Source organism: Doryrhamphus excisus, chromosome 23 (assembly GCF_030265055.1).
Source record: "Doryrhamphus excisus isolate RoL2022-K1 chromosome 23, RoL_Dexc_1.0, whole genome shotgun sequence".
NCBI lineage: Eukaryota > Metazoa > Chordata > Actinopteri > Syngnathiformes > Syngnathidae > Doryrhamphus > Doryrhamphus excisus.
The window spans coordinates 12,263,920-12,289,614 of NC_080488.1; the positions used below are offsets into that span (position 1 = coordinate 12,263,920).

Here is a 25,695-nt window from a genome sequence, read left to right on the forward strand (position 1 = left end):
TCGGCCATCTCTGTGTGGAGTTTGCATGTTCTCCCCGTGCATGCGTGGGTTTTCTCCGGGTACTCCGGTTTCCTCCCACATTCCAAAAACATGCTAGGTTAATTAGCCACTCCAAATTGTCCATAGGTATGAATGTGAGTGTGAATGGTTGTTTGTCTATATGTGCCCTGTGATTGGCTGGCCACCAGTCCAGGGTGTACCCCGCCTCTCGGACATCTCATTCTGTGTATCTGTGCTAACTTTTCAGAGCATTACTTTTCAGAGCTGTGTGCAGTGTTTATACAGTCTTTTCTGCACACCAAAATCATCAGAGAATGTTTATGTCTCGACATGATGTACTTGTAGAGTCACACAGTTCTATTAGTGGTTAACATGTTTTTGTTGACTTAGAAATGCATTCTTTTCCCTGTGGACTTTATACAGTATATCTGTGTATTTATCGCTGTGGCTTATTACAAAAATATATATATACACCCTTCACAACTGTGAGCTAAAAACCCAGCTGGTTACTTAAAACGTCAGTAAATATTTTACTGTTGTTTTCTCTGCTGTTGATGATTCAGCAAAGCAGAGACCGGTGAGTCTGGGAACATTTTCCGCTGCCTGCATGGAACACAGACAAGTCAACCACCATCATAAGTGACTGCTTCACAAAATAAAGTCGTGATTTTACAGTATTTTCATTTGGTGTACCCCGCCTCTTGAAATGAACTCTTGAAATCAAATCACTTTTGCATGAGCTTATATTATTATATGTGAGTGTCAACCGCTAGTCGGTTCATTTTAATATCATTCAAGGATGAATTGATTATCACCATCTTTGAACATTTTCATTTGAAACATTATTAATTGGCTTCACTTCACTAACCAAATTCGGCACCCAATCCAGCTGCGTATCTAATTCATTCCTATCTAATTGTTCAGCATTCAAAGAGAAACAATGAGAAGCCGGTTCTAATTCACACAAATCTGTCTGTAATTAGACACCGCTTATTGGAATTGCCCTCGAGTAATGATGGAAGATGAACTCCAGAGGTCTTGGCTGCCAAGTGAAAGCAACACTACACCAACACCAAAGGACCCATGTTCAAATCACATTATGCAATTTTCACACAGCACAGTGAAAGCGGAATAGGAACACATACTTATTCAGCTGTAAAATCTCTGCATAGACAGACAACGCAGGCGCTCACTGGATCATTCTGACAGGATTCAGTTGGGCTTTATTAAACAAATCTCTGTGTGCCGACATGTGTTTCACACCCTCTTTTCATTACTGGTTTGGCACCAAAAGTCAAAGCGCTGTGGACATGCAACTCCCAAAGACTATAAACACTGTTGGGCTATTTTAATGAGACTTTGTACAAGAGTGAAAATCAATGAGTGACTTTCTACCCGACGTATACGTTCAACGATATTCCCCTAGTTGCTGCTTCCTGCTTCTCTAATTGACTTCTCCGTGCTGTGTTTCCACAGCATCCTACCCAGTTGCTGATCGGAAGCTCTGGTCCTCATCTCTGACCAGAGTGCACAAGTCTAAAGTGAAGAGCAACATGACCCAGGAGGGGCAGGCTTTGCCGTCTCCCACCCCACCAGAGAACCCAGCAGAGCCCATTACCACCAGCGGCAACTTCCCCAAGGAGGCTCAGAACCAGGCAGAGCAAGACAACCCTGGTTCTGAAGACTTAGAAGAAGGGAAACAAGAAGGCAACATCAGCAAGGAAGAAGAGGAAGCACAGGGGGAGGCAGACTGTAATGTTGAAGGCAGGCCAGAAATAAAGAAAGAGGGAGGAGAGGTTGTTCACCATCACCAGACAGACGAGCAGGAGGAGGAGGAGAGGGATGCGGCAAATGGGAATGGATGCAGAAATGATGAGGTGAGATCAACGGAGGAGGAGGAAACACATGCTGCAGATGTGATGAAAGAGGAAGAGGAGGGTAAAGAGAATGAAGAGATGCAACCACAAACAGAGGAGAAAGCAGCTCAGCCCCAACAAGCTGGACGGTGAGTTCAAGTACTCACCACACTCTCTGGATGAATAGAACATCGATAAAAATGCTTTAGATACATGACATAGGATAAAAAAACCATCCACGACTTCCAATTTCCTCTGTTTAGGTCATCCCAGGCTTAGTGCGCTAGAATCACCACAACTGAATCTGTTTTTGGCAGAGCATCACATAAGCTGTTTATCAGCATTTTATCAGCTTTAGCATCCTTAAATGGGACCACACGTGCACATTCACACTGACACACTTTTTTGGGATTTTTTTGTTGAGGAAAAAACATACTCATGGTTTCCACAAACAATACACACATACATACTGTCAAAATACGATAAATAATAACAATAATACCAGTCCAGGGTGTATTCTGCCTCGCATAGTCAGATGGGTAGGCTGCCCCTGCGGCCTATTTTGGAGGTAAAATATGAATATGAATATGAATGATATATGAATGATACAAACAATGAAGCTCTCTTATGATTAAATGACATGCTATTTTTATTCCTAATTCTCACACAGATTAACCAATGGCATGGACGACAATCCAGAAGATGATGAAGGTGGTGAAGAGGACCATGAAGGAGGCGAGGGCGGGACACACTTAGACACTTTTAGCTCTGACTTTGAAACCACTGTGGAACAGGCTGACACAGAAGTGGAGGAGGAGGAGGAGGAGGAGGAAGATGTGCCAAAAGAAGAAGGTAGAAGAGGAAACCAGGACAGTTTCAGCTCAGCGTTTGAGCAGATTGTTGAGCAGGTGCAGGAGGAAGACGAAGAGGAAGAGGAGAGGGAGTTGAAGGAAGAGAAAGTCAAAGGTCAGGTGGACAACAAAGATGGCTTCAGCTCCACGTTTGAGCGTATCGTGGAGTCTGCCCTGTTGAGAGGCGGGACCTGTTACAGCAGCATAGACTCTCTGGACGTGCTGTCGCTGACGGATGAGACTGACAGCTGTGTTAGCTTTGAAGCGCCACTGACACCGCTCATCCAACAGAGGGCTCTGTTGCAAGGCCCGGAGCCTCTGGAGCTCGAGCTGGAAACTGTTCAGGAGCAGGAAGGGGCAGAGGCTGGACCAGATGCCCCGGGTGGTGAGCCCAAGACTGGATCTGTGGCCGGAGTGAGCGGAAGCCCCCTGAGAACCACTATACCCGGGAGCCGGTCAGAGTTTGTTCTGAGTCAACCCGGACGCTGGGCCATCCCTAATGGATACCATACTGATTCCCAGGAAGCCATGCACAATTCTGTCAGGTAAGGAGAAGCTCTGTTTTCACACGAATGCCACCATTGCTACAATGTTTTTCTTCAATTCCGTTGAGTTTCTCACCTTACTTATCAAAGCGCAGGCACTGGTGTTATATTTGACAACACAACTTTGTTTACACCAACTGACGCAATCACACGTATGCTTTACCACACAACATATCGCTCTGTTATGACTCCGTCACCCCACATCAGTATGCTACAATTTATAACTTTATTTGGCCTCATGTAGTGTTATTTTGCAGCCGTACTCAATAAACATAAGCACAGAGACTTTCTGCTGAGTCGTGCGCTTGGCAGGAAGAAAGGAGACGGCCACAAAGTTGCGCAAATAATAAAAATGATGATTAAATGATTCCCTGGCTGGGATCTATCTATAGTGTCCCAATTCTAAAATAACCACTGTTCGTTCTTCACAGAAATAGAGCGGATGCTTTGTTTAGGCATTCTACTGCTATTCAAGTCGAGGACTAGTTTGTTTGGTGCAATGTTTAGTCATACGATAACCAAGAGTGTATGAAAACCGAGACATATTTTTGGTAATAATTTTCATCAAAATTCCAATCGTATGAAAACTGAGGTTCCAGGTGTATGTTAATAAGTGGCATGAATAAACTACATCGAAGCAACTTGTATGAGTAATGGAAAACAGTCTTTCAGTAACTGAGGGCGGACGTTTGAATTTTTTCCTGCAAGAGAAACAAAAAATCACACAATCATTTGGCATGTCAGTAATGGCTCCTTTCCTCACATTTTATGACAACTTGCTTGGACTGCTGTGCAACAACCTAAGTGAAGCATATTAAATAACGTATTAAATACTAATAGTGGTCGATTTCACTATGTGTCCGATTGCAACCACATCATAGAAGCTTCATGTTGACCCTGACATGAAATTTGCAATGACCTTGACTAAAGCAGGAGGTGGCGTGAGGCCTGTGACAGGAAGCAGGCTGATGTGTAGGGCTGAAGGATGTGGGTCTGCTTGTTTGTTGTGACTCAAATGTGAACAAATGCTCACCGCTGAAAACACAAGCTGTATTTATACACCCTACTCTGTACAACAACAAGCTAACTGGAATGTACCTTTAAAAAATGCATACTTGTAGTCTTGTAATTTTTATAGACTAAGTAAGGCTGTTAAAATGAAATGAAATGAAATGAATCTTCTTCTCCCTTTTGGAGCATGTGGATGGACCAGATTGCTGAAGAAATTCATTCATTCATTCATTTTCTACCGCTTTTTCCTCACGAGGGTCACGGGGGTGCTAGAGCCTATCCCAGCTGTCTTTGGGCGAGAGGCGGGGTACACCCTGGACTGGTGGCCAGCCAATCCCAGGGCACATATAGACAAACAACCATTCACACTCACATTCATACCTATGGACAATTTGCCAATTAACCTAGCATGTTTTTGGAATGTTTTTGGAATGTGGGAGGAAACCGGAGTACCCGTAGAAAACCCACGCATGCACGGGGAGAACATGCAAACTCCACACAGAGATGACCGAGGGTGGAATCGAACTCGGGTCTTCTAGCTGTGTGGCCTGCGCACTAACCACTCGGCCTGCAGAATTACTAATTGCATTTCTACTCTTCCACATCCTTCATTCTCATCAAGTCCTTCACCTCTGCAGACCCGTCACACTGAACTAAGAGTGTGTGCTGATATATTTGGTACGGTGCATGTATTGTAACAGTTGCTCAACACTGCCTATCTATTTGCAGAGGCCCCACAAACATGTGGGTAACAGCAACCTATGACTCACTTTTGATGAATTACCGTAATAGCACTAAAGAGGGCTGAAGAAGACAGATGGGTGTCACTGAAGGGGGAGGTTGTAACAGGAACCATATGGGACGAGCCGTGTAACTTGAACTATGGTAGCACGGCTGTTTGGTTTGCCGACACACACTCGTTCCCGCCCGCACCGTTTCTACAGTTACTAAGTGACTGGAATGCCAAATAGATGTGCAGACCTTTGACATGATCCTCCCTGCTAACTGCTGGATTTGCTCTCGGGCTCTGCTGGTGCTTCCACAGCTCAGCAAGCTTTTATAAGATGAAGAGAGTTCTTTTTGGACATGGGTCCTATCCCCGCATCTCCAGATGTTGTCCTTTAGGCACAGGCTAGCTTCCTGACCACCCGTGCCAAAATGAAAGAGCTATTGTTTATGCAATGACATCATCGTCTTCAGCTTCCCTCTACCCAGCATGCTCTTACAATATGTGTGTGTGTGTGTTTGAGAGATTATTGCCCCTCTGTGTGAGCTGCCTTGCCACACATTTGGCCAATTAAACCAAGAGTGGATACATCTGGTGGGGTAGTTTTCTTTTAAAGATGGTATCTATTTATAATGAACTAGAAGTCACTGATGTCCATTTAACGAGGCTTTTGACGCATTTGCCAAATACTCTTCAGTTATTATCCATGTTGGACAATTATTACATTTTTAAATATCTCCTGAGACCAGTATTTCTTCTTAAAGTGTTTTACTAGCCACAGCATCTGTCAGGCAGATGTGAGTAAACATCACAATTGCAGAATTTGTGACAGGTGTGTATGCTTGCTATACTCCAAAATAACCGTATGTGTCTGATTTAGTTTGTAGGTCAATTTGTTATCACAGTACATGGCTAGATGCAGGAGGCATTGTTTTGTTGTTGTCACAGAATTCTAACTTTAACAACATAGGCTGCATACACACACACACAACGTATAGAAATACTTTGCGCGCTGTGACACAGATAGATGCGTATCTTTTACCCGGGGTTCACTTTACCTCTCTACGTGTGTGCAGCAGCTGCGGCGCCACATTTGCATGCATTCACGGCTTCTCAGCGCGTCCATGCTGGAACCGTGCTGCGAGTTTGTTCCTCCCCCTTGTGTTCAAGTCCACCACATCTAAGCCCAAGCAGAGCAGATAAAAGCCAGGCACAGTTGATTCCATATCACAAAGGCAGCTCTGCCTTGAGAACTAATCTCTTTCACATATGCTGTCATGTGTAGAAACAGCATACAGTGCATATGCAAACATAAATGTATAGAATGTTCACTGACATCAAATGACGGCGTATCGCACATCCTCTGTCTCTCATGTGCAAATGACAGGACGTCAACGAAGGAATAAAACCTTTAGCGTGAGTCTATAGCGTAGCAAAACCATCCTGCAGATTATCCCCTCCTGGCTCTCACTAAGGTAGTGATACACACATATACACACCCCACAGACAGGAATAGATACTGTATGCACACACAAAGCGATAATACACACAAATTCTGCTGCATCCTTCCCACATGCACACACACACACACACACACACACACACTGTCGCTGAATCATTTTAGCACTGACAGATTTATTCTTGTCTATTTATAGCCGCACTGTGTGTTTCACACACATCTCAGAGTCCGACTGTAACAATAAAAGGTTTGGTTGATTGAGGTTCTTCTACTCCAAGCCTTTCCTTTTGTGCCTGTCAGCGCTTCTGATAAGTCCAATTCCACCCCTATTTAAGCAGGGGGACAGCCGTCCTGGTCAGGTCTATTAAAGGTTCTGGAGAGGAGGATTGACCGGATTGTTGAATCTTGGATTCAGGAATAGCATGTGTGATTTTCTTCCTGGTTGTGGAACCAAATGGACCAACTCTGCATTCTCAGCAGGGTTCTTGAGGGTGCATGGAAGTATGGCAGACCAGTCCACATGTGTTTTGTGTACTCGGATAAGGACTTTGTATTCCTCAAAGAATCCAGTGAGCAGTACTCTGGGAATACGGGGTACTGGACTGCATATTTTAGAGCTTGGTTTGTATTGTCGGCAATAAGTCAGACTCCTTTCCAGTGAGGGTTTGACTCCACCAAGGCTGCCCGTTGTCACCCATTCTGATCATTACTTTTATGGGCGGAACGTGTAGCCAAAGGCGTTGAGGGTATCCGGTTTGGTGGATTCAGGATGGGGTCTCTGCTTTTTGCAGATGATGTGGTTCTGCTGCCTTAATTGCCCCTGATCTTTAGCTCCTCCAAGTCAGAATTCCTGGTTTTCGCCTGGAAAAAGGTGGAGGATGAGGGTCGGGGATGAGAATCTTCCCCAAGTGAGGTAGCTTAAATACCTCTGGGTCTTGTTCACGGGTGATGGAAGGATGGAATGCAAGACCGACAAGCAGATTGGCTGGACGTTGTAGATCTTGGCTTGAAACGGGTTGATATTAGTCCAAATGTCATTTATGTATCTATATGATTATTGTTAGTTATGCTTCACAGCTGCTTCTCTGCCATGAGCTTATTTTTCCTTTCTTTCCATTTACAGAAAGAGGAAGGGGGTCATGTGAGGATGTGTTAGGATGTTGTCCTGCATTCTGGGGGCCTTGAACACATCCATTTTCTATGCCGCTTATCGTCATTATGGCCACGGGGGTATGCTGGAGCCTATCCCAGCTCTCTTCAGGCGAGAAGCAGGGTACGCCCTGAACTGGTGGCCAGCCAATCCCAGGGCACATATAGACAAACAACCATTCACACTCACATTCATACCTATGGACAATTTGGAGTGGCTAATTAACCTAGCATGTTTTTGGAATGTGGGAGGAAACCGGAGAACCCGGAGAAAACCCACGCATGCACGGGGAGAACATGCAAACTCCACACAGGTGGTGGAATTGAACCCTAGTCTCCTAGCTGTGAGGTCTGCGTACTAACCACTTGTCCGCCGTGCAGCCCCTGAATCTAAATTATTTTATGTATTTGACCGCTTTTCAAAAAGTATCACAATAAATACTTTTTGCTAAAAATTATACTTATGAAGGAGTAATGCTGTTACCAATACAATTACCTTTTTGGGGCGGTAACTTATTCTCTACCAATCACACGCGAGGTGCATTCATGGATGTCAGAATTCCGAAATACAAAAAACAAAAACAAACAGTTTGCTCCATTTTGGACTGATTCGGTAAGCGAAATTTAAAAAAAGTCGATCATACCTGGATATGATAATTCTTCCGCCTCCTATATAGCAAGAGCTGATCCATAACTTCCAAAATGTCAAGTTTGCCGCATTGAAGCAGTATGGAAGGGGGCAAACATCCAGAAAGCTTTGCACACTTTCAAGAGGAGGAGCTGCGGGCCCAAAGGAAGCCGGCTAGGGAACATGGAGGAACCATTGTACGTAGACGCACAAACATCAGACCTTCCATCAGGAAAAGTCTCTGCAGCGTCTGCTCCGCCCCTACATCCTCTCCCTGCCGTGGAGCCTCCAGACACGCTGGAAACATATAGGAAAAAGTCCACATTTACTCCCCGCCTGCCGCCACTATGTCGGAATAACTCAGCTACGTATTATTAGGAGGTTGTGCTTCTTTTTGGAGCGGACTTCCGCTTGACTCCACTAACATTCGGAGTTGGAACCACGAAGCGGACGCATGCAGATTTGAGGAGCGATAGCCGGATGATGTGTCGCTCGGACGTCGCTCCTTCAACCAGAGAATTCCCAGACTTGAGACCATGTGGAAAGAGGAATATGATGCTCACTTCGACTTTTTGCTGCAGCTGCTGTAAGTTCAATCATTTCATTTAGCTTTCACTGTCGAATAAGCCAATTTGCTGCGTGGCAAAGTGGAAAGAGTTCGGCGTTGTTGCAAGAATAAATAGGATGGAACGATTAATACCGAATGAGTTAATCTAATAACAAAATACGTGTTGTTTTCGCGTATGAACGTAGAATAGGGCCGTAAACAATAATGATGGTGACTAAAACCATCCTTTTAGTCTGGACTTCTCTTTCCCAACGGCTCTGCAAAATCAAATATGAGCCAACTTCACACACAAAAATCCTTTTTGTTGAAGTCATACAATACACAATGCAACAGTTATTTTGGTAGATATCATATCCATCAGATAAAAGCTGCTGACACACACACAAAGTTTTTTTCTTTTGCCTCTTGGTTCACATTTAAAGAGCAAAATGCCACAATTTCGTAATTCCTGAATGGGATCAGCTGTCCCAATCTTGCTCCCACTCATGTAATCACACCTTAGAGGCAGACACAACTTAGGTGTTCCTCCACAGTCAAGGAGGTCAGGTGAGTCACTGGCATGCACCATCATGCTCACTGTATCTCTGTCCCTGATGGGAACACTAAAAGACAACCTGGCGCTGCATGCAGTCTAAATACTGGATTGGCATTCTCACATCATTCACATCATGCATTGCATTACAATTGCATTTTTACCCTATGAATATAAGGTGAAGAGATTTCTTTAAGAAATGATCATTGAATACAAAGTTGAATTATGTTTTGCAGAATTATTGTGCAGTATATGAAGTAAATATCATGACCAGCTGAATGGCGGACGAGTGATTAGCGCGCAGGCCTCACAGCTAGAAGACTCAAGTTCGATTCCACCCTCGGCCATCTCTGTGTGGAGTTTGCATGTTCTCCCCGTGCATGCGTGGGTTTTCTCCGGGTACTCTGGTTTCCTCCCACATTCCAAAAACATGCTAGGTTAATTAGCCACTCCAAATTGTCCATAGGTATGAATGTGAGTGTGAATGGTTGTTTGTCTATATGTGCCCTGGGATTGGCTGGCGACCAGTCCACGGTGTACCGGTAGACAGCTGTGATGACCCCCGTGACCCTCGTGAGGATAAGCGGTAGAAATGAATGAATATCATGACTTCACTAGCATTAACAAAACATTAGCAGCGACTCCAAAGTACAAACCATAACATCTTCAACGATGACAAAGTTTCCAAGATGAAGTCACAGATCACTTTCGTCCTCGGGTCATCTATGGTGAACTTTTTTGCACTTTTCAAACACAGCAGCAACAACACCAAGAAGAACAAGCGTTGTAGCGATGGCTGATAAGGTTGCACGTGTTGAAGCTCCATGTTTTTATCCCTCATTGGGGATTGTTTGCTGATTTGATGGAGCACATTTGGTGCAACTAGCACACAAAATGTCTTCCTCTGAAACAGTGTTTGTTTACAAGTGAGTTTGCACATCACAGGCAGGAGCGAAAAGGAGCGCTTGATTTGCTCATTCTAACCCACCTACACAACAGTATGGGTACTCTTTGTAATGATATGATATAATGCTTATTTAGCACTCCTATTCTGAATGCATTTACAGTATCTACTTTGGCTAAGTTCTGCCCAAGTTACTTTGGTTATGTAGTATTTCTGCAAACACAAGTGCCCTGTCTGCTTTACAGGAAGGATCTTAATCAGACCCCCCCACCCCGCAACTGGCTCCATTGCCTTAACCCATAACCGTTCTAATGGTTTCACTCCTTCCGGATGTAACAGCTGCCCACCCTGTCCCTAAGGATGAGCCCAGACACCCTACACATGAAAGGAATTTTAGCTGATGAAATCTCCGACTTTAATTCTGAGCGGCCATGTCTTGTCTACTCATGTTTGATGGATTTAGATGTGAAGCAGGGGGTTGTGTTGCTGAGGGCGGTGACTCCAAGCAGGGTGTTCCATGCAGGGCTAAGTGGTTCAAGGTCGGAAGCATCATCGGGACTAATTAAACTATTATTGAATCAGCCAAGACAGGAAAATCTAGCAGGGAAGGGGTCACCAAAGGGCTTGTAAGGCTTAGTCAGCTACTCTAGCTAGCATGTCAAATATTTGTAGCCTCTATCTTAATCATCTGCGTGTATCCACATGGCAGTTTATGAGAAGCTGCACAATAGAGACTGGAAGCCCTCAGAATGCCTCACAACACGCACCGCATAGCTTCCTGCGTATCTATGGTAACTGCCAAATCCCTAATGATAATGGCTGCTAATGTATTGAATTTGTGAGAGTAATGCAATTGGGCTGATCAGATTATGCAAAAATCTTCTGAATCATCTGGCGGGAATGCTGACATGCCACACTGCACGCGCACACCCTAAGGACACGAAGAAATGCCATTTAGACTGACACAGGTGAATTTATTTGCCGTCAGTAAAATGCTGGAATTGAAACAGGAGCTCAGAACATTAAGAGAGCGACTCCCATTCCGTTAAAATGGGGCACTCTATTAATAGAGTTCTTACAAAGAAGTAATGGTTTAAAGTACTCCAACTAATCTATAGAAACATTTTGCCATGACCTTGACATCTTTTTACATAAGCAAATCATTTCAATTCATTTGTCTGTTATAATTTAGCAACTCAAGGTCTACATTCAACTGTTGTCATCCTTTTTCAGCCTAACAGCTCCTAATGGGGGCGACCGAGTCGTGTACTGTACATCCTGTCCTCGGACGGATCGGAGGGCATGCCTGTCACACTCTTCCATCCATTCATTGCTCAGATAGGCAGCTAGCGAGCATGAGATGGACAATTTAGTAGGTCACATGAAGGTTTGGCTCAGGGGCAACTTGGAGGCTTGTTGAGTCCAGAGAGTGGATCCTGGGAAAAAAAAACAAGCATACTTTTATAGTGTTGAGGTCACATTTTGTTCTTATCTCCGTATTTTCTAAGCCACAACAACAAAGAGGGACATCATGGGAATAGAAAATGAGTTCAGTGTCATCCGTTATTTGATAGCTAAAATATTTGTAGGTAATTGTGTTGTAAGTTTGGGTTCTATGACGTGTTCCATTCATTCACCTGAACATCTGCTTGTGTGTGTGCGTGTGCTTTTGCCCATTTATGTGTATGTGCTTCCGCCTCCAGCGATGCCAACCTCACAGACGTGCTGTCTGACTCAGACGAGTGCGATTTGGGCAGTCTGGAGCATTTGGAGCGCGGTAGTACAGACACTTTGGCCAATGGTTGCCGAGCTGACTGTGAAGCTGCCAAAAGGCTCGCCAAACGCCTTTATCACCTCGAGGGCTTCAAGCGCTGCGATGTGGCCAGACACCTGGGCAAGAAGTGAGCATGCGTGCACGTCCTCCGACATATGTGACATTAGCATGCATTTATTCATGACTTCACGCTTTATGCTCCTCTGCAGTAATGACTTCAGTCAGTTGGTGGCGTCGGAGTACCTGAGCTTCTTTGACTTCTCCGGCTTGTCTCTGGATCGCGCCCTAAGGTAATGCTGAGTCAGCACACAGAAGCTGTACAGTCGGAGTGTCAGTGTAGATGCTCTACACATGCGTGCGGATGTCACGTTCCCCCTTCACAAGGCATTAGCGTTTTGCTCAGTGGAGCTGACAGCTGGGGAGTCCATCACGTCCTGGTACCTGACGTGATGCTGTTTCAACATGCCGTCTTTCAGCACGGCACCATCGTATTTTATATACCTTTCTAAATGCATGCTCAATGGGAGACATTTCACCTCCAGTTGGCCTCTTCGTGTCATTTGTGTGTGACAGGAACTTCTTAAAAGCCTTCCCACTGATGGGGGAGACGCAGGAAAGAGAGCGAGTCCTCGTGCACTTCTCCAAACGCTTCTGCCACTGCAATCAACAAACGATCACGTCCGAAGGTTGGAGCAAATGATATTGTTGAAGGCAAACCAACTGTTAGCGTGGAATAACATGGACACACTTTTAAAGTATAAAATGTATAAGTACTCACCATTACAGCAACCGTGGTGCTTTCAAGGGTCGCCAGAAAAAGTGCCATATCTCAAAGCTTCATGAAAAAATTGTGAGCTTTTCAACACTGATACGATTATGCTGTACATTTGACCTGTTTTATCACATATTCATAAATTTTTACAGATTTGTTATGTTGGAAAAAACTGCTTATTTGTGTACAAAAAAATAACGCTAAACCTAAAAATGTACAGGGATCCACAAAATATTGTGCAGTTCTACAGCAGTGTAGTACTAACTCTTCAATGAATACAGCTCTAACAGTGTAAGTCAAAACAATGCAGTATTATACCGAGTACCCGAGTTCAATTCCACCCTCCGTGTGGAGTTTGCATGTTCTCCCTGTGCATGCGTGGGTTTTCTCCGGGTACTCCGGTTTCCTCCCACATTCCAAAAACATGCTAGGTTAATTAGCCACTCCAAATTGTCCATAGGTATGAATGTGAGTGTGAATGGTTGTTTGTCTATATGTGCCCTGTGATTGGCTGGCCACCAGTCCAGGGTGTACGAAAGTATGAAAGAATTATGTATCTCATTTGTACCTAATGTTGTCGCGAGTGAATATACCGCAGTGCTATTATATTCATATATCTTGGCACTCGGCGATAACACGTACTTGTGCAAACTGCACTGTAAGCGAATGTGTTAGCATAGCAATGTGACATGAAGTTGACCTCAAGCTTGTGCGTCCATCTCTTTGCAGATGGAGCCCACACACTAACCTGCGCCCTCATGCTGCTCAACACAGATCTACACGGACACGTAAGTGTCTACGTCCTCTCTTGCACCTTGTCTAGTGCATTCCTGCTCATCTAATCTCCTTCCATATGCAGTAGCATGGCGTGATTATCATCTTATTTTGCATTTTTCTTTCCTTTTCGAGGCTCACGCTATCCTCCCTCTCTCCCACTCTATCAGCGACTCTCCAGTCTCTCGCTTCCCAGCCTACTTTTTGACCTGTTTCTGTCTCTCCTGTCCTCAAATAGTCTCATGTGTTCACTTTTAAAGTGGAGCATGGTGGTGTGAGCCACATAGCACCATCGCTAGTCATCAAACGTGTCCACATGAAGCCAACTGGTGCTCATCACTGGTGTTGTAGGCGATCCCTCCTTTAACTAACATCCTTTCTCTCTTTTGGGTTCCTCTTCTTCCCTTTCAAACCCTTCCCTGCTCACCACATCTGGTTTCCCGGTCTCTCTCTGTCCCTGCAGGTGGTAAGTATTCCTCCTGTGCCAGCATTGGACTTGGTCCTCATTTAGCAGGTGCTCCTTTTCCTTTTCAACCAGCATTAGGAGACCAGGGAAATTACAATTACAGAAAATGGAATGTTTAATTCAGGGTTGGTTTGAAGAAAAAACAGTCGTTTTTGATGGATTGATCATTAACAATTGTGAAGAATCTATAAAAAATAGAGTGCACTATCAGGTTGCTACCAGCAGTGGCGCTGTGGACTCCAATAACAACACAATGCCAGCCATCATTGGTCCTCATGAACTATAGCACAACTCCTCTGGACGACATTATTCTGCACAATAATGTAACACAAGGATTGAAGTAGGAGTTGAGAACATTCAATTTCTCACATCATATTCAAAATAACTGTCTGCTAGCTCAACACAACCAAAAGACCGTAGCCAGCTCTGCAGGTACTTCCTTTTAGTATAAAACGCTGCGTGTTACATCCTGTCAGATGGCATCTAACACAATAATGATCTCAGAAAAATAGCATAATTTTGCAATGAAAGAGCTGGTGATGTGTACCTAATCACCACTATGCCAGTTTTGTAGAAATGTGAATAACATTTGCTAGGCAACATTGCCGATAAAAGTCTATGGTTTGTCAATCATAGTGGCTGAGCTGCATCTGATTAGGTAATCTATGACGATGATGATAAAACAAAGCATGAATTGCGATGGTTTGCCAAAAGATCTGCACTGCCACCTGGTGGACAGTTGTATTACTGCATGGACTTTAGGCTTGTCCAACGTGGATTTCTATTTTAGTGATGGATATGTAAATGAATGAATCAAACACTTTGTTTCTTGTTTTTCCCCTCTTCTCAGAACATTGGGAAGAAGATGTCTTGCCAGCAGTTCATTAGTAACCTAGATGGTCTCAACAATGGCAAAGATTTCCCCAAAGACTTACTCAAGGTACATGATATGATGTGAAAGTGTTTTATTCTCCAAACTTGTTTTTTATGCTTGCATTTATTTCATCTCCTTGTTCTTCCTATCCCGCACAGGTCTTATATAACTCCATCAAGAATGAGAAGCTTGAGTGGGCCGTGTGAGTAAGATGTAAATGGTTGATTGCAATATGTCCGTCTCTTATTCCTTAAGTGTTTTGTTGTTGCTGCTGTGTGTAGTGAAGAAGAAGAGCTAAGGAAGAGCCTGTCAGAGCTGGTGGAGGAGCAGTGTGAGGGCGGGAGTAAACGTGTTGCCAGGGTAACGGACAGCAATAACCCTTTCATCGCCATCCCCATCCTCCTCAACGCCGTCACCTACAAACATGGAGTACTGACTCGCAAAAGCCACGCTGATATGGATGGCAAACGGAGTGAGTGCACTAACACCAACTCACTGGTATCTTAGAATGTTTTCTAATATTGTAATATAATAATAATGTTGTTATTATTATGGTAAAAGGTGATGAAGCTCAGCTTTTTATATCTTCCTTTTAGCGCCAAGGGGTCGCCGTGGTTGGAAGAAGTTCTACGCGGTTCTGAAGGGGATGATCTTATATCTCCAGAAGGTACCCGACCTGCTGTTGTGCTTTGTTGCTATGGAAACATACATGTAGCATGGCCTGTCACATGTGGTGGCCTGTGGTGGATGCTGCTCCAGGAGTTGAACAGCATGACGTCTGTGTGCAAGGCAGAGTTGGCCAGATAATGATCCTTGGCGCACGTAGTGTGTGTTTGTCTCCCTCTGCTGGAGTAAAGCTGCATTGCAGCACAATAGAGCTTTAAACGTTCACTATTATTCTATTTTTCAGTCTTTCTGTAGCAATAAACTTTGACTACAGTTTTTGTCTCAAATGTCTATTCTTTTCTTTTTCTTCTTTTTCTTTTCTATTCTTTTTATTCGTATTGTATCATGAGGCCCCAAAACAGAACGTGACATAGATACGTATGTCCTCATTCAGGATGAATATAAACCAGATGCCGACATTTCCGAGGTGGATCTGAAGAACGCCGTGCGGATCCACCACGCTTTAGCCACTCGTGCCACCGATTACAGCAAGAGAGCCAACGTACTCAAACTCAAAACCTCAGACTGGAGAGTTTTCCTGCTCCAGGCCCCGTGCGTCACCCGAGTCCCCTTATTTACCTCCTTGGAATCTCCACTCAGATCACCGCCATTCGTCTTTCTCTTCAGGAGCGAGGAGGAGATGATGTCGTGGATCTTCCGGATAAATCTTGTGGCGGCACTCTTCTCCGCTCCAGCCTTCCCTGCTGCTATTGGCTCCATGAAGAAATTCTGTCGTCCCATTTTGCCGTCCTCGTCCACAAGACTTAATCAGGTGCGACCATATTGTAAAGGAAAATGACTTTATATGATTAAATATTCTATTTGTGTGCACGCCCATCTGATTGGCTGTTTTGTCTGCCTGGCCTCTGATTGGTCCAGGAGGAGCAGCTGCTGAGTCACGAGAGCAAGCTGAAGCAAATGAGCCTGGAGCTGGAAGAGCACCGGAAAAACCCGCCCTCATCCGACCCCAAAAGCCGCGAGTGGGAGGAGTACCGGCTGAAGGAGCACTACCTCACATATGAGGTATGGAACAGAAGTCGTGATTTATGGCGTTATTGACTTATAGACACGTCAATCAATATTCAACCCAGTGGCTTAACTTCTTCTACCTTTCTCGACCCCCGATGAGCAGAAGACTCGCTACGAGACGTACATCAGCCTCCTGCAGGCCAAAATCCGCACTGAGACGGATGATCTGGAGAAGATCGAGGCCAGCGTGGTGGGCGGCCTGATGATGGAGGGAACCCTGGCAGGCCGCGATTGCCACCTTCGCAAGACACAGTCCTCGCCGTCCATCAGCCAAGCTCACAGTGGCTCGAACGGGAGGGGCGCTGGATGCACTGCCCCGGGACAGATGAGCTGAGGGGGGGGGGGGGTCACAGAGACCGCAGCTCTCCAACCAAAATCCAGTGTCATCGGGTTCCAGTCGGAACCATTCCTAGAATTTATCAACCCTGGTGATAAGTTTCCTTAAGCAATAGATGAAGAAGACCCCCCCCCCCCCCCCCCCCACCCTCCCCTCTTCAACCTCAGTACTATTGCACATTTAAAAGGATCGGAACTGTGACTATTTATAACATCGTCAGTATTATTTTATGGAAGTGATACTGTCGTCTTTAGTTGTTTACTTCGGATGAGAAGATTCTATTGCATTTGTTTAGAACACAAATGGAGGAAATGGTACTACTGTAGCATTTTGGCCTTTTTTGGTTTTGCTTTGTTTTCACACTCACCTTTTGGACCTACAGTTTTGGTGGAGTGTGATGATTAAGCGAAGGTGACGCCACGAAAACCCGTTACAGGATCTCCACAAGAACTTCTCCCTTCGTCCTTCGTAGAGCATATTTATTTATTTATTTAATTCTTAACAAATATATAACCTGTATTGGCTCGTGCTGTTTTTGCAACCATCAGAGAGGGACGTTCTGGCGGAACAGGAACTCGTGGGGGGGTTGAGTGCCTTACTCGCGGCACCTTGACACCAGCTAGTGAGCACACGTCAGGAAGAAGAACTTGATTGGAAAAAAGGACTTCAATCAGGGCTCATCTCTTGGTTGAGGTTTTGATGGAGGGGGGGGGGGGGGGGGGGGGACTGACCGCCCCACTCCATTTGATGGGGGGGCACTGGTAAGGGTCGGGTTTGACGTTATGTGGTTGGAAACATTTAATCCTTAATACACCCCCATGATGAATTTCATATAAAACAATCAAGATGGGATTTCAGTGTAGACTTTTTAGAGATTTTTATTTTTATTTTTTACTGTTTGTATTCATGAGTACTCGTCTTTAGTACTTTAGTACTCGTTCACCCCTCACTCCTGCTACCGGATGACATGTGACATGTGACATGTTGATGCTAAGAGTCCAGAGTGATGCCAGTTGGTGCCAGTTGGTGCCAATGCAATTTGCTGTGGCGCCTGGTGTCACCTCTATGTCTCCTCTGTGGAACTCGTTCGGGTACCCGATTCACTTAACTCACTCGTCTCACAGTGCAGAAATACGCATTATGTGCAACAAGTTGTGAATGGAGTACATGACGGGTACACTGGCGGGTATTTGGAGTGACTTGAGTACCTGATTCACTTCAGTGAGGAATCAAATTTCCATCACTTTTTTTAAAGACTTTCTTGTACTTGAACGTTACCACTGGTTTGCACCTTCAAGAAGGTCTTCATTTTGACAAAGATCTGCCAACTTCTCCAGAATTTTGACATCTGTTGATGCCATGAAGTGTTTTTTTATGTTTTTTATCCACCAAAGAAAGTATTAATTTATTCATCATCATAATCCACTCCTGGTAAATGAAAGCTGAAAGTCTACACTTGAATCTATTTTCTACCACTTATTGTATTTGGGGGTCACGGGGTAGCTGGAGCCTACCCCAGCCGACTGTGGTCAATCTGTTGTTGTGGTGTATCCAGCATAAAGGCCCTGTCCAGTCTCAGAATGCACCATATGTTTACGGAATGGTAAAAACCGCAAGGAAACATTCACTGATCCGAGGTCAGAGACATTCCTGGAAACGGCATAAATGGCCGGATACGTTTAGAGGAACGTCAATAACATCAGAATAAATAAATGTCCCTGATTTTCCTTCTTAAGTCTTATCTTCTTTGCTGGCATCTTTGGGCGAGAGTAGCAGCAGGACTGCTCCAGTTTGGTGCACCAACGCTAATAAAAGTGTCCGAAGAGTGGGACGCAGCAGAAAAACAACTCCACCCGCGGAATATCCATCAAAACATCCTCCACGTGGATCACAGCGAGCGTTACGAAAGACTTGTTTTCCAAGAAGAGGATGTTTGGCTTTTCTCAGTAAGCCTCATCTAGCAGATATTTAACTAAATATATTTTTCCTCTGGCTGCACAGTGGACGAGTGGTTAGCGTGCAGGCCTCACAGCTAGGAGACCCAAGTTTAATTCCACTCTCGGCCATCTCTGTGTGGAGTTTGCATGTTCTCCCCGTGCATGCGTGGGTTTCCTCCCACATTCCAAAAACATGCTAGGTTAATTGGCCATTCCAAATTGTCCATAGGTATGAATGTGAGTGTGAATGGTTGTTTGTCTATATGTGCCCTGTGATTGGCTGGCCACCAGTCCATGGTGTACCCCGCCTCTCGCCCCAAGACAGCTGGGATAGGCTCCAGCACCCCCGCGACCCTCGTGAGGATAAGCGGTAGAAAATGAATGAAAGAATTTTTCCTCTTGTTGGGAGGACATTGGCGTGGCGACGGTACCGTTGTTTGTCAGCACCTTACGCCTCGTTTCCTGGTTCTGGGTCTTACACGACACAACTGTAGAGCTTAGAGACCGTCACTCAACTGTCTGAGATGTCATATATCCATGATTTGACACCTTTAAAGATGATTTGGATCCCAAAAGGAGAACCCTGTATCATATTAGGATACATAGTCACGGTGGCTGTGCTCCCATTGATGTTCCCAATATTCTAGGGTAGGCCTGTGCTGTTAAATAGGACTGTGACAAAATTAGGTTATTTTGTTTTATTGGAAAAAAAAGAGACAACTTCGGCACTTTGATGTCAGCATTAGATCTGTCATTTTGTTTGTATATTTGAACTTTTTTCTTTTTTTTGTGTGGGGGGGGGGGGGGGGTGTTCATACATTGTAAAGGACATATTTACCGAATATTTAGTCTGTGCTTCATAAAAGAAGAAGCTTTTATAGAGAGGATTGTAGTTGTGATTTATGAATATGTTGGAGACGGCCTCACTGATGTACATATTTATTTGTACTCTATATTAAAGGCTTTTTAGAAGAATACAAGTATCGTAATTGACCTAAACACTCATTAAATCAATGGGTCTGGTGTGTGTATATATATGTATATGCATATTGCTTTATATATGGTATGCACACACATTTTCATTTTTCAATATGCGTCCTTTGGAGGAAAAATGTCCTCCCCGATGTAGAACATTGGTTCAAATAAACTCCTCTTCCAAAAGAGCATGGCCCGATGCAAATCTAATAACATCCATGTGGTGCTGAGGCAGGCTTGCAGGTACAGGAAAACATGGAATGAGCTTTTATTGCATGATTCATTATTTTTCAGACAACAAGACTCCCCCTAACATTAAAACCAAACAGCACCGTACAAAAACAGCACACCTTTTCTTCTTTTTTGCCATCAACAGAAATTTAATAAGGTGGTGAATGGAGTGTAAGGACACGAGTTATGATGACGTTGAGATGTATAGGATGATGTCCAAGTCAAAGTAAGCACCATCGTCTTGTGGTCAGGAAAGGCCATATTTCAACAGGAAATGTTCCCCAAAGGGCAAGGAGCGCTTGAACAAACAAGAGGGTTGTTATCACAGTTTTCAGACATTTTTTTTTTACCAACTTCAAAAAAAAAAAGAAGAACAATATCGGTGTATAGCACTACTTTATCATGCAATTTACTCCAGTAAACTTTCTGACACACAAACAAAATATACTTCAATAAGTAGAACTCAATACATCTTTGTCCAGCAATAGTCACAAAGCTTGTAATTCATAATCTTTGAATTAGATCCCTATCAAAAATAATATGCAGATTTGTAGTTTTCTTAATATATCTAAAGTGCAAGTATGTATCGGTTTTTATTCAATGCTTTCTGTCAGTATAAATATACAAAGCAAAAGAAAAACGCAGTATGTTTTTCCTGTTTACATTATATTTTTTCTGAAAGGAGGAGCATTGTATATAACAAACCATATATATATATTTGCTATATATACACACGCACACACACACACGCACACATACGCCACAGATAAAATATTTTTGAAAGGTACAACATATTATCTCACATGGGATGGTAAAGGGCTTAAACCAAACACGGGATATGTTCATTGTGCATTTGCCTCCATCCCAAACCTTTGTTGCATCCCTTCGGGACGTCTTTAAAAGGATACACAGCCTATAGAGCCGGCCAACGACGTGTTGGTGTGAGTGCAAACACAAGATGAGCTCAATGAGCTCCTCTGTGGGTGATTTGGGATGAGTCATGTGACCAGAGGCTGCTATTGGCTGCGTGCTTAACCGGGAACTCATACTTGACCAATGAGAGATGTCGCCAGTGAAACCAGAAGTTCTGTTTGTTGCCTAGTTTGGTAGAGAGGAGAGGCCGCCGCCCACTTTTCAAGGTTGCTGTTTGACATCACGCCTGCTGCCAAGTGTGCTGAGACCAGCACTCGGTGGGCCTTTGATACATAAAACATAAACTTTGTCTTCTTAAATGACATACATTTGGCCTGTGGACGTCCTCATTCATCCAGGTCATTGGGGGTCATTGAATCCATCACACCTGGACTGTCAGGGATCGGTTCACACTCAAAGACTTGATAGGACAGCTCAGAATTAAGGATGACCGATAATTTGGCAGGCCGATCGGATCCGATATCGGAACAATATTTGCGTTCTTTACTTGAATCGCCACGTATTTTTCCACTGCATGACTTATAGACAGGCATCCGCTGGGCAGCTTTGTGTTGAAGTAGTCGCTTAGTAGTGACTTTGAAGTAGTCAGAGTGTTGTTGTTGTGAGGGATGTCGGTGTCGGTGTTTTATAGTAATTCTACTTCGTTATTTGATGGGGTCTGATGTTTAAAATGCTCCTGAAAAAAGGGGACAGGATGTATGACATTCCTACGGATAAATTATTCCTAGTAGACTGTTGGAATTCCAAAGGTGAAACAGTTGGCATGCATCAAATACATAATCTGGCCCCTGGACAAAAAGTTTGCCCAACCATCTTAGAAGATGTTTCACCTCTCTGTCCATGTCTTCAACTGGCGCTAAAGCAGTCCTATCTAGTCTTTAAGCATGAACTGGTAGGCCAAACATCTTCTACTACCTGAACAGCCCAGTCGTGGTAGATTCAATGCCCTAAGACGTACATCCTCCACGACACAAACAAAAGGAACATGATGGCTACCGCTGGGTGATAAACCAAAACCGAGGACAAAATAGCATTTTCCATTTACATCCCAGAATTAGGGGACTCAAACGAGTGCAGGTCCACGCTAGATCTATGCAGAGGTCGGCAACAAAACACAATACAGTACACAACAAAACACTTTGACACAAGCAGCTGTCAACATAACCCAAATATCCTTTACTTCAACATCGACTTGAGTTTGGCCAGAAACTAAAGGATTGGAGATAATAAAGGATTTGGAACCTCTGGTAGTTTTGTTGCCAGGTAATGAAGGGAAAGCGGCATGAAAGATTCTGCCAGTCGGAGAGTTGATGTTAGCGGAGGTTTTTGTTGATTTGAAGTCTGCTTTTGCAAAAAGACGTAATCGATAACGGTCGTTACCAGTCCTACAAACTCAACTAGAAAGCTCAACTGTGTGTGTCAAAGTCAACTTAAGCGGGCATTCTGGGTAGACCGGGACTTGATGAGTTATTTGGTCGACTTAAACAGGTTGTTGACATAAAGGGGTTCCACTGTAATAAGTTGCATTTTGTTCAAACTCTATAGAACTTACATAGACACAGTTGTGAAGTACAATTTCCTGACACATACATTTTGTGAAATAAATAACGGGGGAAGTGTACAAAATAAACGGCCAAGTGTGTCTTTTACCAATGATGGTGGTGCAAGGTTGGTGGTGCTGAGTCCTTGCAGTGACTTGCCACACTTCATCGGGCGTTTCACCAGCACTCCGACACAAAAACCTTCAACCTTTTCTGCAAAATGAAATTGACTTTTGTAGTTTAAAAGGACAAATCCCTTTTTTTTTGGTCCTGTTCTCAGGAGAGTTCCCCAAGCCTTCTCCTGGATTCTAATGATAGTGAGCCTCATTGAAAGTACTGTAGAGGCCTCCCAAACTCTCCAAAAGCAACATGAGGCCTCCGCAGGGGGGACGCTGTATGTGTGTGTGTGTGTGTGTGTGTGTGAGACCCCGATGTGTGGGATGAATCAAACTCCACACACTGATCCAAAATACTTTTGAGCTATGAGGGAAAAAAAAAGACTTCACATTGTTAAGCACATAATCATGCTTTTAAAATATCTCTAAACCACATACCTACGTACTGTTTGCTCCTTGTGGTAGTCCGTACGTGTGACACAACGGCATGGAATATTGCACACTAACATGTGGTGAGCATCTCCACCTCTGCCTGGGAGGGAGAAACCCAACACGATGTTGAACACAACGCGGTGAGGCGGACTATAACGCATATGTGACGTACGGTGAGCAAAAGGAGCAATGTTGGGGCGATAGCACCATAAAGAGATACACTGCCTTGGCCCTGCTCTGATATCCAAAGGGCACGGAGACGCCCCCGCCTTCTGACAAATCGTTTCACCGAGACTCTACGGGTTTCCATCTTCGTCACCGCGATTGTTTTACCATGTCAAGAACGCCTTCCACCATCACGCCAGGCCTCAGCCTGACTCCCAGCAGCGTCCGGCTTACTCTTGGGTGTGTCGCTGCCTGGCACCCACACCCACACCCACACCCACCAGGGTGTGCAGCCCCGGTCAGTGTGGAGTATATTTCTGCCGACATAACAGCACTCGTAAATGATAGACAGACCATCCACGTGAGGACACGTAAACGAGTGGCGTGTATAAGGCACGAGTTGTAATGACGTCAGAGAGGATGCCTGCACTGAGCAGGCGTGTCTTTTTTTTAATATATATATATATATATATAGCTATATATATCATTTCATTTCATCTCACGCCTTTGCACTCCCCAAAGTGAACCTTTTCGCATTGCCACCCTCCCTCAAGGAAAAAAGAAAAGAACATAAATTCCCCCCACAGAAAACGTGGGTATCTTAATAAGGATCTTTTTACAGCTGATTCACAAAATCATAATTAGTACATCTAAGTTAGCACTTTTTCTATGGAGATGGAGATAGACTTATCCCATTGGTTGGAGGTGCGTGTGATCTGCATCTTAGGACTTTTTAGGTCAAATTGCAAGCATGCGTTGACTATTCACCTGTAGAGCGCTTTCTTATTTCGTCTGCAATTTTTGCTTTCTTTTTGTGCCGATGCCAAATCTTCTATGAGCAGACTTGTCATGTCTAATGGAGCGCCGGTGCCGGTGCCGGTGTCGGTGCCGGTGTCGGTTCTTGACTTTGAGAAGGTTTCAAATAGCTTGGACATGTGCAAAATCTTCTGCTAGAGCATCGTCACTGAAATCAAGTAGAAATGTTACAGTTCAAGTCCTTGATAGCAGCTTACTGTGACATGGTGGATAAGTGGGTGACATCCAGTCAAATGAGCGAGGAGGCAGCCGAGGTGCTGCCATGTCTGCGGTGCCTTGTGTGTATGTGTGAGGGTGCGATTCCCTTGGAGATCTTCTCTCTTGACATTAAGATGCGGTCTGTTTTGGTTCCGGTCCCAAAAAAAAAGGAAAAGGAAGAAGAAAAAAAAAGTCAGTCATCGTCGCCGTCATCCCCGCCGTGGGGGCCCTCAGGTAGCAGTTCTGAGGCCCGTTTCTCTCGACTCCTCTCCTGGATCTTCCTCATCTCGTCCGCGTATTTGCAGAAGGTGTTGCCGAATTTGGACCACACTTTGCACGGAACCGTGATGGAGTTCCGGTACGTGGGCTTCACCTCGCTGACCCGCATAAACACGCCGTACTTGTTGGAGCCCACGTCGAAGAAGAAGCGCTTGTTGTCCACAGTGAGCGAGGTGCCCTCCGGGAGCTCGGCGGGTTCCTCGTCCACGCCGTAGTCGTCGATGAGTTTGGCCAGAGCGTCGCGGAACTCGATGAGACCCTGCGCCGGCAGAGCGATGGTCTGGCCTTGCGAGCTTCCCAGGCCGGGCCCCCGGTTAACGGTCTGCCGGATCCTTAGGAACCGCCCCCTCTGGTTCTCCTTCAGATCCATGTAATATTTGCGATTCTCCCGCACCAAAAACTCACTCTTGAGCGCCCGCCGGGGCTCATCCTGCACCATGTCGGGGTTGCTCGGGCCCAGCTGGGCGTAATGTTCGATAAAGTCCCCGAGATAATCGCGGAACTCCACGGCCACCGACATGGAGAGCGTCAGGCGGCTCTTGTTCCCCCCAGCGCCGACCTCGGCTATCTTTAGGAAGCGTCCTTTCACGTTCTGCTTGACGTCAAGGTAGAAGCGTTTGTTCTGGATGTCGACCCGCTTGGAGGCGAGCTCCTCGGTGTCGTGCTGCAGCCTGGACATGGCTCCCATCGCACCCGGGGGCAGCGAGCCGGGGCCTGCGGTGGGCCCTCCGTGGTCACTGCCACTGTCTCTGTCCGCCATGATGCTGCCTCCCTGCTTTACCTTCCTTCCACCGTCTCTCCCGCTGCCTGCTGCAACCTCGACTGCCTGTCAAAGCGCCTCGTCGCTTTATCGCGAGAAGTGAGCGGAAGAGGAGGGTGGGAAAAAGAGAAACGCGGAGTTCAGTGCTGTAGTTCTCTTGGAGCGGGGCTGCGTTCAAGACCATCGAGGGTTTAGCAACGTTTTTGCAACAGCTTGCGGGAGTTATCGCTGAACGAACCACGTGACTCGTCCGATGCAGCGTAGATAAATACATACGTTGATTGACATGAACGCCTTGATGGACATGGCACATTGCCCGACCCGCAAGGGTTGAGTGGATCAGCACCACGGACAGCGCCGTTGTGCGTTTGAGTGTGCGTGTCGTGTCGA

General features: G+C 45.0%; 2 protein-coding genes across 2 annotated transcripts in view; one reads left to right on the forward strand and one right to left on the reverse strand.

Moving 5' to 3' along the window:
- The window catches only part of psd2 (pleckstrin and Sec7 domain containing 2), a 40,942-nt gene extending 23,320 nt beyond the window's left edge, over window positions 1-17,622 (forward strand). Inside the window, exons 3-16 of the mRNA XM_058062856.1 lie at window positions 1,477-2,005; window positions 2,527-3,252; window positions 11,934-12,131; window positions 12,214-12,294; window positions 12,578-12,690; window positions 13,506-13,564; window positions 14,867-14,956; window positions 15,049-15,092; window positions 15,172-15,362; window positions 15,487-15,557; window positions 15,951-16,108; window positions 16,184-16,328; window positions 16,436-16,579; window positions 16,689-17,622. Of these exons, the coding sequence (XP_057918839.1) occupies window positions 1,477-2,005; window positions 2,527-3,252; window positions 11,934-12,131; window positions 12,214-12,294; window positions 12,578-12,690; window positions 13,506-13,564; window positions 14,867-14,956; window positions 15,049-15,092; window positions 15,172-15,362; window positions 15,487-15,557; window positions 15,951-16,108; window positions 16,184-16,328; window positions 16,436-16,579; window positions 16,689-16,919 (2,780 nt within the window). The 3' untranslated portion in view covers window positions 16,920-17,622. The remainder of the gene's footprint in view (window positions 1-1,476; window positions 2,006-2,526; window positions 3,253-11,933; window positions 12,132-12,213; window positions 12,295-12,577; window positions 12,691-13,505; window positions 13,565-14,866; window positions 14,957-15,048; window positions 15,093-15,171; window positions 15,363-15,486; window positions 15,558-15,950; window positions 16,109-16,183; window positions 16,329-16,435; window positions 16,580-16,688) is intronic.
- Window positions 17,623-20,185: 2,563 nt separating this feature from the next.
- On the reverse strand, window positions 20,186-25,439 carry LOC131110131 (transcriptional activator protein Pur-alpha-like). Its single transcript, XM_058062874.1, has one exon. It carries the CDS (start codon window positions 25,303-25,305, stop codon window positions 24,460-24,462), a length of 846 nt encoding a protein of 281 aa, XP_057918857.1. The 5' UTR covers window positions 25,306-25,439; the 3' UTR covers window positions 20,186-24,459.
- Window positions 25,440-25,695: the final 256 nt, after the last annotated feature.